Source organism: Lontra canadensis, unplaced genomic scaffold (assembly GCF_010015895.1).
Source record: "Lontra canadensis isolate GAN:19392208 unplaced genomic scaffold, GSC_riverotter_1.0 scaffold67, whole genome shotgun sequence".
Lineage (NCBI taxonomy): Eukaryota > Metazoa > Chordata > Mammalia > Carnivora > Mustelidae > Lontra > Lontra canadensis.
In genome coordinates, this window is record NW_022631061.1 from 7,544,424 (window position 1) to 7,560,986 (window position 16,563).

The 16,563-nt window shown below is 41.3% G+C and overlaps 1 protein-coding gene across 4 annotated transcripts in view; it reads right to left on the bottom strand.

Annotated features, from left to right (window-relative positions):
* DCLK1 (doublecortin like kinase 1) overlaps positions 1–16,563 on the bottom strand; it is a 342,607-nt gene that overhangs the window by 23,373 nt on the left and 302,671 nt on the right. For all 4 annotated transcript variants that reach the window (XM_032880060.1, XM_032880062.1, XM_032880059.1 and 1 more), the window contains exons 12-15: positions 12,001–12,134; positions 10,115–10,192; positions 9,645–9,741; positions 7,607–7,687 (exon numbers count right to left, since the gene is read on the bottom strand). In XM_032880060.1, the coding sequence (XP_032735951.1) occupies positions 7,607–7,687; positions 9,645–9,741; positions 10,115–10,192; positions 12,001–12,134 (390 nt within the window). The remainder of the gene's footprint in view (positions 1–7,606; positions 7,688–9,644; positions 9,742–10,114; positions 10,193–12,000; positions 12,135–16,563) is intronic.

Here is a 16,563-nt window from a genome sequence, read left to right on the forward strand (position 1 = left end):
ATGAGCCATGCAGGCTATGATGACCAGGCTCGGTGCAAACAGAGAGAATAAATAGAAGAGATTCCATAGGAACAGCCCCATCCTGACTTACTGAGCGGTTCCTCCCCTGCTGCACGGTCCCACCATGGCCTCACTTCCCCACCAGCACTGCCATCCCAGCCAGAACTTTCCTCTACCTGGCTTTTCTTCCCCCTGCCGGTTCCTGAGCTAAGAGTCTGCTTCCTCACCACCTTCGGAATGGACTTTGTTTTTATTTCCCAGCTCTGTCCTGGTCCTGATCTCCTGTCAAGACTCTTAGCAACTCTTTTAGATATTGGGTCCTGAGGGTTCAGACCTCCAGCTTTAAATTCTAGTGAAGGTTTCGGCTTCCCTTGGGTTATTAGTTCATGTTGAAGCAATGAAAGTCTTGAAGCAACCCTCGAAAGTTGTCAGAGATGCTTCTGACTTCATAAATATTAAAATATTTCAGGTTTCCCCCCCCCAATGAAATAAGGTGTCTCAGAGAAGATAGAGAGGGTATGCGTGCATGGGCACGGGTACATGCGCGCGCGCGCGCACACACACACACACACCCACACCCACACACCCCTCACAGCAACTAAAAGTCTGCAGAGCTTCTATATCAATTTTGAAGGCTTTGAGCATAATTGGATTAAAGACATAAACAACCGGCTTTGCAGGGACCTAATCTGTACCTGAAGCATACAGACGGATGATGGAGATTTAGCTAATGTACTGTCTTGCATCAATAAAATAAATAGGGCCATTAAAAACATACATTTGAATATATACATCTTTATCACCGTTATTCTGAATAGATTGTGTGCCAAAAACGTGCTATGAATTTTCTAAACGTGACAAACCTGGCAGTATGTTACAAATAGTTATAGTATTATTACCATACGTTCTGGTATGTAGTTTCTGGGAGTAGTTTCTGAAGTTTGACATGGGCTGGTTGTGGTTTGAGGTTAGTGGTTTTTGATTTAGAAATTCCCATCTACCACTTGGCAGAGCATTGCAACTGACAAGAACGAAATTAGTTTGCAAAATGGAAAATGAACTCTCACAGCTGTCTGTAGGAGACCTAGCCTCCTGGTCTCCATTTCTGCAGCGGATGTTGGGGAGCAGCTGTGGGGAGGGGTGCGGGGGCTTGGATGTGAAGTCACTCAGTGCAGCGAATTCCCCTCTTTCCTCAAGGAAACCATTCCAGGGGTCACGCTTTAGAAAACCCTCCTCCCCTCGTGGATTTTTGTTTTCGACTCATGGATCTCATTGGCAGTCAATTCATTACCAGGCTCCATTATTAGTAATATCTGTGAATTTATGAGAAGTACGGCAGTCTTGAGACGTTTACTACCAGACTATCCTGATCTAGTTTTAAATAATCTCAGGTACATCAGAGTACTCCTGAATGGCGGCTCCATCTCGCATCCCAGGGTTTGGCCTCTTGACTCGCTAACCATCTCCAGCTGCACGGCACCCAGCACCTCTGACTCGGTTCAGCATCGGTTCAGAGGGGCCGGGGCATCCTCTCTGTCTACACCTGACACCACACTAGAGGAGAAAATGTGAAGTAAATCGAGATCCAGTTTGGAGAAGGGAGAGGGTAAGATGCCCAAATGGAACGTGGATTTCCATGTCATCGTTTCTAATTTATGACTATAAATAGCTGGTTTTATTTATTATTACGGTATCACTGGGGGCTTTCTTAATTTCTAACAAATTCTGCTAGCCCAAGATGAATGCATATAAATTTTTGTGTGGGGAGAGCTGCTTTTAGTTAGCACGGAGTATGTCTGTAGATTATCCAGCCTCTTATTATTTTTTTTCCTTCTTCTTCTTCCTCTCTTTATTCTTTTTGAATATCTTGGCTTAGTAGTTTGTTTGTTTGTCTGTTTGTTTGTTTATAGTACTATCTTCTTAAAAAGAGTGGGTAGGTGAGATAAATGAAGAGAAATAAAATTTAAAGGCCAGGAAGGTGATAGAAAGTCTTGAATTGGCTAAATACCTACCCTTGACTTATTTAAACCCATTCTTTCCACTAGGACAGGGGTTCTCAAACTCAGTTTCACCGTAATAATCACCTGGGAGCTCTTCAAATTCCTGCCGCCTGCTCAGATGCCAAGCCAGAATTAAATCAGAATCTCTAGAGGCAAATCCAGGCATCAGATCTTGTGCTAGAAACTCCACTGAGCTTTATGCTGGAGACTTCTCTAAGGCTGTTTCCTCATCAATAAAACCAGGAAAATAACTGGAGGTAAAACATAAACCCATAGAATTGCAGCATTGAGATGGACCCTTACCCTAGTATCGGGAGAATAACACGGGATAAAGTAGGTTAACACTTTGAAAACAAAAAATGCAATAATAATAATATATCTGGATTATTACAATGGTGACAGTTTAATCCTATTTATAAATGAGAATTTGGGGAGGGCATGTCAATTATGTTTAGAAACTTCTCACTAACCTATGATTTTTATCAACAACTTATCATTTCAGGGAAAGTGACCCAACCTTCTCCCCAATCCCTGGAATGATCAAGATGTATTAATGCTTACTTCAGTCTGCTATGTGCCTAAAATCTGTGGTTCCCCACTAAATGAGTGCTAAGGTAAATCAGCTTAAGCCAGGACAATCCCTGTTGATATTCTGTAGTCACAGTAAAGGAAACAGCCGTGATACTAAAGAAGACAACAGAGCCGATAATGTACACATTATCTACATGGAGGTGAGGGTACACTAATGGAATTTGGGGGGCTAGGATGAGAAGGTTCTCCTTCTTAATCAAATTTCTCTTACGCCAACATCCATCAGAATTTGCATTTCATCAGCACATAGCAACAGATGACAGAGTTGTTGCCTCTCTCAGACCCAAATTCCACAAATATTTATCAAGTACCTATACAGTACTAGTGCTTAAAGACTGTCCTCTCAGACCCTTCAAATATATATTTCGTTCTCCATCCTCATAACAACCTAAGAGACTGATTCTATTATCTTCAGTTCACAGACACAAAAATGGGTTCAAAGGAGTGAAATGACTGTCCCAAGGTTACAACAGGAGGGTGAGCTGCTGCTCCTTCTGGAAGCCCACGTTCCACTCCTAGACACCTGGCTGCACACTGATGCTCCCTTTGTTCAGCTGGTTTGTTAGAACAATCCACCAAGATGCCTTGAGGACTCATGACTCTTCCAATAACAGAACAGAGGGGTGCCTGGGTGGCTCAGTTGGTTAAGCGACTGCCTTCAGTTCAGGTCATGATCCTGGAGTCCCGGGATCAAGTCCCGCATCGGGCTCCCTGCTCAGCAGGGAGTCTGCTTCTCCCTCTGACCCTCTCTTCCCTCTCATTCTCTCTCACTCTCTCTCAAGTAAATAAAATCTTAAAACAAACAAAAACAAAACAAAAAAAAACAACAAAAAAAGAATAGCAGCCCAGAACACCAAGGTGCACAGTGGGATTCCCAGCCAGGATAAATGAAAAAATGAGCCTAGAGTGAGGTTTAAACAAGTGACTTTGGCTGACTAGATCTTCTGATTCTATTGGTCCACTCTCTGTTTCATAAGAGACTGCCTTTTCAATTCCGAGGGCAGCAAGTGAAAAGGTCACTGTATAAGCAACAGAGAAAATTAGGACAAATTAGAGTACAGGAAATGCTTTCTGACGATTTCCTCAGGGCTCAGATAATTATTATTACCTCTCCCCCCAAGGTAGACTTCTCTGTGGTGATCAGATATAATTTGATAGCCAAATGCAAAATGTCTTGTTAAATGGACTTCCATTTAAATGCCTAATCTATTTATTTTGATTGCTTGGTTTTTCATTTGTTGCCCTTGGAGATCTTGGCAAATGCTAAATGCTGGTTGTGAAAGCTTATATATGATTTTTCATTTATGTTTTGAGACAATAATCATTTTTCTGATTTAGTTACCACAAATACAATTTCAAAAGTTAAGCAATCATTTCATACATTTCGGGGTTTTTTAGCCTTTTTTTTTTTTTTTTTTTTTAAGTTTCGGCTAACATCAATATTTTTCTCCCTCAGAATCTAAGGTCTGTTAGAATGATATAAAGGGTACTTTTTAGTTTTAAATCTCCTAGATAATTCCTTAAATGTTATCCTCGCTTTTAAGAAATGTCTTTAGGGGAAAAAAAAAAATGTCTTTAGGGAATCAGAGGGAAAACTAAAATGAGAGCAGAAGTCCTGTTTTAGAGGGAGTGGTGGACCCTAATTACCAGCAAAGTGGGACCATGTGTAAAAATGTGTACAAAGCAGGCTGAGAAGACAGAAAGTTATGCTGAAACATGTACAGGCTGCTTTAGGAAAAGGAGCAGCCTAGTTTTTCAAAGGTATAGCCGAAAATCTTCCTAATTTTTTTCTTTATCCCATGGAATTGGGATATATATGGATATAGGCTCATTTGGTTTGGAATCAGGGTAAGGCTGTTTCTAATTGCATTCTGGCCCCCTTGAATATACAGACAAATTTGCTCACATCCACAAAGTTATCTTAAAAGAAATACATATATCCTGCCAGAGATCCTCTTCTGGACACCTACTTCCTGGCCTCCTTCAGCATGGGGCTGTGGCATCTCCTTCTCTAGGAAATCCTTTATAGCACCGCTCTCCCCACCCAAAGGCTGTCTGGGGTAGCCTTCCCCAACTCTCAACCCCCCACCCCCGTTGTCCTGTGAACAGGTTGAATCAGAGCTTCTAGAGGGCGGGTCTGCCAGGCAGTGGTCCTCTGAAGAAAATGTATTTAAAGGGGCACCTGGGTGGCTCAGTCGGTTAAGTGTCTGTCTTCGGCTCACGTCATGATTCCAGGGTCCTGGGATCGAGTCCCGAATTGGGCTTCCTGCTCAGTGGGGAGCCAGTTTCTCCCTCCTCCTGCTGCTCCCCCTGCTTGTACCCTCTCCCTCTCTATCTCTCTCTCACAAATAAATTTATAAAATCTTCAAAAAAAGAAAATGTATTTTAAAATCTAAAATGGCTATTTGCAGTCTGCGAAATCTCTTTCCTCAGTGGCTCTTTGTGAGCCTTCAAAGGCCATGTTTTAGATTCAGATTTTCTGGGTTATTCTGTGTGATCATAGTCCCACTGTTATTCGTGCTATCATGCAATTTGACAATTTGTAGATCATGGGCTTTTAATTAGCATGTAGATCGATCAGAATCAACTGCTTCCACCAAGAAAGGCAGAAGCTGGCCTATGCCTCTTCCTCTCTGCAAATCTAAGGGAAAGGTGCCATGACCTAGGTAAGTTCCTCTGAAGATGTTGCTAACTTGTACGAACAATCATTATAATGATACGATGCATACATGCATTCTTTCCCAATATTCATGGTACATTCATGTATAACAAAGGATGGGTAGGTATAATGTGGTACATAGGACTTGAAAGCAAATAGGCTTGGAGTGAGGAGACCTGGCTGCAAATTTTGGCTCAATCATAAATTTTGCTACTTCGAGCAAGTCACTTACCATAGCCTTAGTCTCCACATCTGTAAAATGCATTCAGTAATACCCACTCTGCCTATCCTGTAGGTTTATTATTAGGCTTACCTGAGATGTGTCCTAACTTTGCCCACTTCATAGAAGAGGATAACTTTTGTTTAGCACCCTGGGGTAAATGCAAAGGTTCTGAGGTTGGAGGTGATCACTTCTAGATTCTACCTGCCCTGCCTGACTATCCCAAGGGATAAGGGGATTGATAGCTTTATACATTTGTATACTAATTGGGAAGCTCTGCTCTATGAAAATATTTAAAACAAACCTTAGTTGTGTGTCTATACACACATTCAACATTTATAAATATTCTCCTGTTTTTACTCCTCTACATATAAAATGCTGGGTTAGAGCTGTCCTACAACCCAGCAATTGCACTACTGGGTATTTACCCCAAAGATACAAACATAGTGATCTGAAGGTGCACCTGTACCCCCAATGTTTATAGCAGCAATGTCCACAATAGCCAAACTCTGGAAAGAGCCCAGGATGTCCATCAACAGAGGAATGGATAAAGAAGATATGGTGTATATATACAATGGAATATTACACAGCCATCAAAAAGTGAAATCTTGCCATTTGCAACGATGTGGATGGAAGTAGAGGGTATTACGCTGAGCAAAATAAGCCAATCAGTGAAAGGCAATTGTCATATGAGCGCACTGAAATGTGGAATTTAAGAAACAAGGCAGAGGATCATAGAGAAAGAGAGGAAAAAATGAAACAAAACAAAACCAGAGAGGGAGACAAACCAGAAGAGACTTTTAATCTCAGGAAACAAACTGAGGGTTGCTGGAGGGGAGGGAGTGGCTGGGTGATGAACATTGGGGAGGGTATGTGCTATGGTGAGTGCTGCATATTGTGTAAGACTAATGAATCACAGACCTTACCCCTGAAGCAAATAATACATTATATGTTAATAATAATTTAAAAACAACAAAAAATAAATAAAATAAAGTGCTAGAACCTTGGACCATGGCCATCACATGTCAGAACATGAACAAGATCTTACACTCTTGTCACCTTGGATGTAGTCTGTCTCAACACTGTGCTTTCAATCACACCTTATCCTTAAAATTATCCTTAAAATTAGTGATTTTGGGGGAAAAAAAAACCACTTAACTAATCACTATGGTGATAATTTAGAGAAGTGGAATATTTTGTTGCCTTCAACTCACAGCCAGATTACTTGAAGCTGTAGGAAGGCTGGCAAAATCCCTATCTGTGAGCTAAGCAGGTTATACTTGTCCCTGTCTGTGCTCATGTCCCTCTCTCTATAAGTGCATCTCTGTCCGTCTTCTACTCTGGAGGTAAGAACCATTAACCTAAGGCTGGAGCTTCCACGTGTCCGGAGGGTTACAGTAGGACCTAGATTATCCAGTTGTTGGGAAGAACACGATGTTGACATATGAGAGGGGCTTAGAAGAGTCCTGGGCAAACTTCGTCAGTGAAGCGCTCTTTGCCTATTTATTATGATTCAAAACCTGATCAAAACCTGATCAGTCCGTTTTGGAGAGACAGAGGGACAACATACAATGACTGTGCTCTGGGGAATTCTTTCATAAAGAATTTCATATTGTTAGACTCTACCACTCAAATGGCAGCAGCAGCATCTGGGAGCTTTTAGAAATTCAGAGCCTCACATCTACGACATCAGAATCTGCATTTTAACAAGACCCCCAGGTGACTTGTGAGCGCATTCCAGAATGAGTAGTGCTGCACTGGAGTACTTCAAGCCTCATGGGGGACCCTTGGGTCAACGTATTTTTGGTAGGCATCATGCAAAAGCAGGACTGACTAAGAAAATCTGCTGCTGTTGCTGTATTCAGAATGTAGCTTGGAGGCAGGGGCGCTGTCCATGTGCATGCACCTCCCCAGTTGGAAAGCAGCCCCTTCTGCATCAAAAGGCTCTGTGCAAGGGACCGTGAGAGTACCCGTCAGCACGGACTCAGAGGAGCAAGTCTGAGATGCCGTCACTGTTCCAGCATGTTTGCGGGGGAGGAATAAATACAAACACAGTACTTTACAAAGGAGGCGATATCATTAGGAAATAGAAACGAACATTATAAGTGTGTATGGGGAAAGGAGGAAGTCACTTACGTTAACCCAGGGGTGCTCCAAGACCTGCACAGCTGAAAATCGCTGATCGACATCGACCAACAGCATCATGGTGATGAGCTCCTGTGGAAGGGAACATTCAATTCCATTTGTCTCATTTTTATGGCAAAACTCTGAGCATTTTCCTATGCTGAAGTTCTCTTTTAGTTTAGAAAAGCTCTACGTTTTAAATATATCAACTCAGCTTACCCACAGGAATCTAACACCCTTAGAAGTTAAAGAAAAGGTCAATACTTAGAATTATAAATATATGGTGAGAAAAAAAATAAAGATTAGAATAAATTTCACTGAAGTGCATTTAGTAGAGAAGAAATAAATTAAAGTTAAAGGATTAATATTCCTTTGTCTAGAATATCGCACTTTAATGGAGATTTCTAGGTTAGCTTAATACAGAAATCTGTTAACATTGCTTCAAAAATTTTCACATCAATCAATACCAATAAAATGGAACTATTAAGGGGCAAATGATTTAATGGTTCGGAAATTAATGAGACTTCCTCATGAGTTCAAAATGATTTGGACCAGGAAAGCACAGCTTGAGTTTTAATGATGAGTCTGTCACACACTTGTCCACTTTGGAATAGAAGTTCCCATGTAACAAAATGGTTAGATATGTGTTATCCAGGTCCTTACAGTCATGGGGTCTGACTACCATTCTGTGATGAGGATGATTTATTTTCACTGATGTAGAGATTCTACCATAAAGTTATCATTATGTTCTTCTCCTGCTTCAGGCTCCTCTGTGCAAGAAGGCATTCATTCACTTTCCAACATGGGCCAGGACTTATTAAAGCAACGAGCTGGTGTGATGCCCTTTGCAGGTGGCATGGGGATGTGGGAGATGGTACTCTCTGTCAATGACCTGGAGCCCTCGTTTATGGACTGAAGGCACTGAGAGGTAGAGAGGTTTCTGAAGAGACTGCTCACAGGCAAAAATACCTCTACCCCCACAGAAAAATCAGGTTTTAAATTGAACTCACACTCAGGACACAGAGAAAGGAAAGGCTTATACACTGAATAATCAAAAGTCAATTATTGGGGCGCCTGGGTGGCTCAGTAGGTTGGGGCCTCTGCCTTCAGCTCAGGTCATGATCCCAGGGTCCTGGGATCGAGCCCCGCATCAGGCTCTCTGCTCAGCGGAGAGCCTGCTTCCTCCTCTCTCTCTGCCTGACTCTCTGCCTACTCGTGATCTCTGTCTGTCAAATAAATAAAAAATAAAAAAATAAAATAAAAAGTCAATTAACATCAATTTGTTAAAAATTTAAGTCAATGCTTGGAGACATTAAAAGGTTTTCTTTTTTATCTTGAGTTCTACCAATGTCTCCATGTAAGATTTTTGCAGTTTTCTTAGAGGCTGATCTCCTATTCATTCATTTTAATACATGTTAAACATGTATACATACTGGTTAAGCACTAGTTATATACTGGTCACTACATCGGGGTTGATGATACAGCAATAAACAAAATACACAAAAATCCTTGTCTTGATGAAAAGTGAGGGAAAACTAGAAAATAAATGACACAAGTAAGATGTATACACCTACCTATATCTACCTGTCCAGAAAAGTAAACAGATAGAGAAAGGTAGGTAGATGGTATACCAGAAGGACGCGTGGGTGTAAGGGCTACCAGAGAAAAACAGAGCAGATGAGGAACATTAGGCGAACTAGGAAGATTAAAGATGCATCTGAAAACAGAGTGGTCTGGGATAGCTTCCCTGAGAGGGTGAAATTGAGTTGAGACCCAAAAGAGGTAAAGCCACAAGCTATGCCAAAATTTAAGGTTGGCTGGTGTGGCAAGACACAGTATAACTGGAGTGACAACAGGAAGCAATGAAGCCAGAAAACAGAGACGCTTGGTAAGTTGGGATGGTGACAAACAGATGACTTGATGACCGTGGACTCCTGGCAAACCCAGTAATTAAACAAAAATGGACAGAAATCTTATCTACAACATCATTAGGTAAAACTGCATTAAGACACACAGGGTCTCAGGAAAAGAAAATGCACTGGAAACCTACCTTCGCCGAATCAGAAACGTTATCCCAGTACGGAGAGGGAAAGTCCACTTGCCCCATCAAAATCTGATCGAAAAGCACCTCCTGGTCATCACCGCTTCTGTTTACACGAACCACAACAAGGAAAAACACAGCACTAAAATGTTAACCCAGGGCATGTCTCTCCACTCTTCTGCATTCGAGCCCTTCCTTTCCCCGTAAGTGTGTAAAATGTGTCTTTTTAAGCTATGCAAAATGTCAATATGGAACTGTTTTGGACAATGAGGAAAGAATGAGTTTTTAAATTCTATGAGGGGGATTTATGGAAGGCATGTAAATGAGTGTGTACAACATAGAAAAAATAACAGGCACTAGAAGTCAAGTTCTTCCATCCACTTCCTGCTTCAGGCTCCTTTGTGCAAGAAGGCGGAATGGATCACTCAGAGAGTACAGAAATGCTTTGTTGGTGCTGAATAAAAGATGACTGCCCATACCCACGGAATGGAGGGAAACCGCACAGCAGGATGTAAGTGATTACACCAGCTGCCCAGATGTCCACCTTGAGGCCATATCTGCAAAAGTAAGTGACGTTAGAGTTAGCACAAGTCAAGCCGGGACAAATTATGGGGCACTGGCAAAATAGATGACTCTACTATTCTAAATCAAAAACCAAACTCAACAAAATTTAAAGCCCAACAGCAAACACTAAATGAAAACCCACCAGCTAAACAGAATTCAAGGGAAGAATAATTAAAAGAGAGAGAGAGAGACTGTCTAAGACATATGAATAAAAATCAAAGGAAAGCATGTCTAGGATCATATCCAAGTATCCGTAAGTGAGAGAGGTTTCATCGAAAAGGTTTATTACGGTCATATCAGTTTTAAGATGGGGATGGAACCTTGAAATGATCTAAGTCCCAATGTTAAAAAACATAATTACATCTAGGACATTTTCCAGTTCGTAAAGCACTGACGTACATTATCTTATGCTATTTTTCCATCACTCTACATTACACGGGATAAGTGCTGTTGCCTATTTTATAGAGGAGAAAACCGAGGATCAGAGGGGTAGTCTTGCTCAAGATCACACAGTTAGTGAGTGGCAGAGCAGGGTTCCAAGCAGGGTTTCCAAGAGCCTGACTCAATCGTCTTTCTCCCCTGGACTCCTCCCATCCAGCAGGCTGTCAGAGTACTCAGGGTAGAAAACTAGGAAATGTAGCTGGCTATACTGGAGGCAGCATGCCCCGAGGGAGGTCGGCAAGTTTACAAATGTTGGCTCCCAACTCACTCAAATTTGACGAATAAAAAAGTCCTCATTTACCCCCAATCCCACCTTAGGGATCTCCCAATTGGCATTCCCTTCTCATCTATTCTGTTCCTCTGCCTTTCCGGTCAAAGGTCAAGCAGTAAAACTATCTTCCACGGATCACAGGGGAGGATACAACCTAGACCCTCAGGTGTGGGTTGGTGCCACTCATTGAGGGGAAAAAGTAAGGCCATTTCCCCTTGGTGCACCACCCTTCCCCAATCCTTCTGTGTGAGGCTAGTGCTTCACAACTTGGCCTATGATCTCTGGCAAGAAATAGGGCTCTCTATGGAAAGAGCCCTTTATTCACACAGCCCTGAGTTCAAATTCTGACTCAGCCACTAACCAGTCATGAGCTTCCAGGATACCCAACCACGGCAGCAAGATTATTCATGTGCAAAATGGGAATCATACCATCTACTGGATGAGTTAAGAATCAAGCAAAGGAGCTTACGCCTGGCAGAGAGTAGGTCCTTAGTAAGTGTTGTGCCACCCGCCTTCTCCCCCCAGTCTAGAGATTTTCATTCATCTAATACCGCTGCACACAGACACCAGAAAATTCCCAGTGGCCCTCTGATGCCTAAGGGTGTTTGTACTGCACAGATAATCAATGGACCGCCAAGAGAGCCAAAATGAGAGTGGGACAGGAGAATAAGGATAGTGGAGAGAAATAACCACAGGAGACTGTAATCACCGCACACAGCAGTGTCTGTTTCTTTTATCCAAAAGCAAGTTAATTACCATCGCTGTATGTTTCTCTGTTCGTCTGAACATTTTTTACTCTGGGGTTAATAACTGCTGTTCTACCTTTAACAAAGGCCACATGGAAGCCTTGAACAAGATTGCGGTAATTGGCAACTTGATTGGAGAAACAGAGAAAATGGCTCTCACTTTAAAGTTAAAAAAAAAAAAAAAGAGTTGAAAGAAATCTGATAGCTAATTCTGTCTGGATGGGACAGGGCTGTTTTCTCCTATTCTCGAAGCAGACTAGGACAGGGCTGTTTTCTCCTATTCTCGAAGCAGACTAGTTCTTTGGCAAACACAGCACTCCAATAAACCGCGGAAAGTATTTACCCAGTTTCTGCGATGATTTCTGGAGCCACGTATGTTGGGGTGCCACAGACCGTGTACAGGGGGCCGTCTACAATGGTGGCCAGTCCAAAGTCACCCAGCTTCAGCGATTTGCTGCCATCTTGGTGTTCGTATACCTAAAGTAAAAGTAAAGAGTGAAATCGCCTTACAAACAAGAGCTCAGAAGCTCTTTCTTGAAGGGACGATGGGCATTGTGGTTTAAATTTATCATAAAGTGGAAAAAAAACCCAGGCAATTATGCAATAATACACATACAAGAGTATCTTTTTTTAGATTACTGCAGAACTGGAAACATGGTGAACAGCCAGCAAATGGAAATTCAATAATAGATGATGGTATGTTGATTCAGTGGGACACTACATGACCCTTAACGTGGTGATGTGAATTTATGTCTATTGAAATAAATTATTTGGGGGAAATAAGGGCAGATTTCAGACTGGCTTGCATGAAATGGGTACTAAAGAAAAAAAAATATATGTGCTAAGAAAAATGTCTGAAAGAACACAGTGTTAGTTTGTCTGTCTCTCGGTGGTAGGATTATCCGAGACTTTTTTTCTTTGCTTATCTGTACTTAATGTTTTCTACAATTAAAATTGATTTGTGTAATACAATGAAATACAGAAAGTCTCCAGTGCAGTAACTCCAGTTTATGAAAAGAATTACCTCTCTATTTTAATATGTAAGAAGCTTTAAAAAAACAAAAGTTCTTTAGTAATTGAACAACAACAAAAATCTACACGTATATTAAAATACTTCATTTTCAGTGGCCCACATTTCCAACAAAATCTATTTACATTTTTTTATTAATAATTGAAAGGGATATTAACATTTCATTTCACCTGTGGCAATTTGGAAAGATTTATCAGGTGCAGAGTCAGCATTCGGTCCAGGTTTCCTTATTAAGGCAGTAAAAGCCTCTAGTCTTTCACCCAACAAATCAAGAAAAGGATGCTTGGGACCATAGACAAGTATTTATACCACTTTAATTCCAGCCCATGATCAAACCAAATGGGTCTGCCCCAAAGAGTATCCACTTCTACTATTTCAAAGGAAAGATCAAAGGGCATTCAGAATTCTAATTCAGGGCCCTCCACTGGAATCAATAGGAGAAAGAAAACCACAGTTAAAAGCTAGTATTCCCAGCAAAGGCGCAGGAGATGCCTGGAGGACACGGTGAAGTTTTCCGTGTACATCAAAATAATTCATCCAGCAAGGAGAAGCCTGCATGTTCTTCTGTTGCCTCCTTGTGATCGCGTGTATGTGATACAGTGGTCGGAACCTCTCTCACAGCAAGACGCATCTCCACACATCAGGAGCCCCACGACCTCTCACACACCACGTCTCCCTTTCTTTGGAGAAAGTAGATTAACTTCTCCTTTTCCTGCAGTTTAAAGTGCAGATGTTTGGCTGGCTAAGCTTCAGCATCAGCATCGATCATTTGCATCTAACTGTTTTGGCAGAGGCAGGGAGTTCGAGCTTCCCTTCTGGAGAGACCGGGTCTTTTCTGGGCAGAAAATATCCTTTTACATTTTCTCCACACTCAGAGCATGGAGTCTTCTCCTTAAGGGCTTGACCACCATCTAGTCTGAGCCCTCGGGCAGGTGTCCGGAGGCTGGCGGGGTCACCTGCGCATAGGCTGTTAGGGCAAAAACGGCCATGTGTCCCTCGTAGGTGTGGCTTTGCCCAGCTGTCATCTGGGATGGACAGGGTCCTCCCTCCTTTAAGAAAGCAGCTCTCCAGCCCATCAGCCCAAGCAACTGAGGTGTTGGAGCTGCAAAGCCCAATGTATGTCATTCCCAGGCTATGCGTTCACGGGCAAAAGAAATCCCTAAATCATAGTCTTATCACCTCAGCGATTCTGGTCATCCAGGTGACAAGCAAATGTTTTTCATGAACAGAAACCCGAGATGGAAACATCTATTAGATCATCTAGCTTATTTCCCAGACAGAGCAGAATTGTTTACTTCCTTAATTCCATTTTGTTACTTTAATTCCATTTGTTATTTCCTAAAATGTAAAATCATCTCCGGTTTTGATGTTCTGACAGGTCCAAACATCCACGGTGCCTGTTTTCGGAGGTGGTGTAGATTTCAATTTACACAACTCCATTTATGCAGGAATTCTGTGGTTTTCCTCTAAACATAGTATCTATGATCACCTAACTTAGTGCAAAAGTTGGAAGAAAAGCGATGTTGGCAGATGGAGTCGTAAGTCCCATTTTGGTTCTTAAAATGACCATGTAATTCTCCTTTAGCAAAGGTTTTATTTTTGAGCATCTACATTTGACTAGGAATTCTACCTCCCAGACAGCCATATGCCAGTTACATTTAATATACTGAGCAATAAAGTTCAAAGTTTCTATTCCTAAGGGGAAAAAAAGCACCAAAAAAATCTTAACTAAAATAATGAAAATTAGGATTACATAAAAGTAATAATTCTTTCAAATAAACCAACAACATTTAAATAAAACACACAGAATCCATCATCTTAATGCTCTGTTTATCTTTATCACTTCCACCATGTCCCCCTCCTCTGCTTTGAAAAAGCACACAGAATTTTCATGGACATAAAGAGGTTAATGTGATGCTTATGACAGGCAATAAGAACGAGAGACAAAGGCCTGATCCACGTAACTGAAAACACTTCTAGACACCACTATGTTCGCAATGCTCCAGCAAAATGTTTTTGCAGGTGAATGTATGTCTAGAACTCTCGATTGGAATTCTGTTTAACTTACTAACTGTCAGGCAGGGCAGGAAACAAGGTTGCTCTGGGTTTTTCTCTGTCAACACTTTGGGAGAAGGATACAGAAGAACATACTCCAGAGTATCCTCACCTCCGATGGGAGCGCACCTTGCCCAAGCAGTATAATCAGCCCGCCTCACAACTGGGGTTCCCTGTTAGCCCTTGGGCCAACCCAAGCTGGGCTCAGCCTTCTCTCTTACCAAGCCACTTACAGAGGGGCACGAGGAGGGCCACTGAAAAATGTAATTAAAATTCTGGTAAAACCACAGATTACTACATACATCTGTTTCAAACACACGTGTGTATGTACACACACACACACACACATACTCACTCACTCACAAAACCATCTCCAGAAAGTATTTTCCCAAATGGCAGCTATAAATTTACTTTGAACTAAGTTTTTAATTAAAAGTTAGGAATGGGAAAAGCCTCTAACAAGTTCACATTTAAAATATGGAGTCCTTGGCTTATACCGCCCCTGAATCAATTCTGACTCTGTTCCTCTGGCTGTCCCCCTGTCCTGACCATCTTCCAGGAGGGACATTTAACAGGCTGCAAGCACAGGCTTTGGCAACCCGATCCAGCAAGTGGGGTTCCGGTGTTAAAAAAAAAAAAAGTGCTTTTTGCAATAACTGTATTTTAAAGCCTCCATAAAACAGGACCCACAGGTGAGGTGGGAGTCCACTGATTGTCAATCAATGACTATTCACAACATGAGATATAATTTAATGTTCATCCCAAGCCCCTTAAATACTATAGATGTTACCCCACATTTTAAACACTGAGGGGCTATTAAAGAGACGGGGATTAGTGCAAATTACCAGTATGTAGTGCTTTCACTGTTTTAACTAAGCAATAAAACTGTGTAATTGTACAACACTAATTGAATGCAGCTACACGTAATTGTGGCCTGCCATATGTATCCTATTACCATAAAGATTGTCAGTATTTTGTAAGCTACTCTTGTGATCATTGCAGATGGCTACAGTCAGAGAAGTTGTTCTCTAGGGTTTATTATATGGCTATAAAGACATCCCGTGATTTGACAGACTAAATGTGTTAAATGGCAACAATTATGAAAAAGTTTCCAATTAAAAGCTGAAGGCATGTCCCACCAAGAACAGATATAGGGAAAGGTCAGGTATGAAGTTTTTGGCACACTGGCATTTTACACAGGGTTTTTCCTTTTTGAGCAAGAGTTTTCTTTTTGTTTCTTTTTCGTTTATTTGGGGTTTTGCAGTAGCTGTAACTTGCTGAACAGTAGATATCTGGGCATAGGCCTGATTTCCTCTGGATTAGAAACTGAGACCATTTGGAAAAGTTATTTGAAAAAATAAAAGATTTAATATATAGTCATAAAATGCAGCTGGTGGCCATAAAATAATATGAAAATTCACAGATAACCTGAACCCAAGCAAATGGTTTCTGAGATTCCCATAATAGAGAACTAAAAGCTGACTAATATAACAGATGTGTTGGAACAAACATAATTCTCAATGTTGCTGTGAATTCAAGGATAACCCTGTTGAAATACTGGCTAATGAATCATTAATATCCACAGAAATATTTTTCACAGAGGAGCTCAATAAGTACTAAAAAATAATTTCACCAAATTGAACAGAACTGAACAAAAGTGGCATGAAATTGACAAAGCCATGAAAAAAAGTCAATTGACTTTTTCGCAACTATGGTATCCCTTTAAAAAGACATTGATCTTCCTCCGGCCATGGTATATGGTCTTTATAGTCCTTTCTAAGGAAAATGAATTAAATTTAAATCTTTACTCTTTAAGAAGTG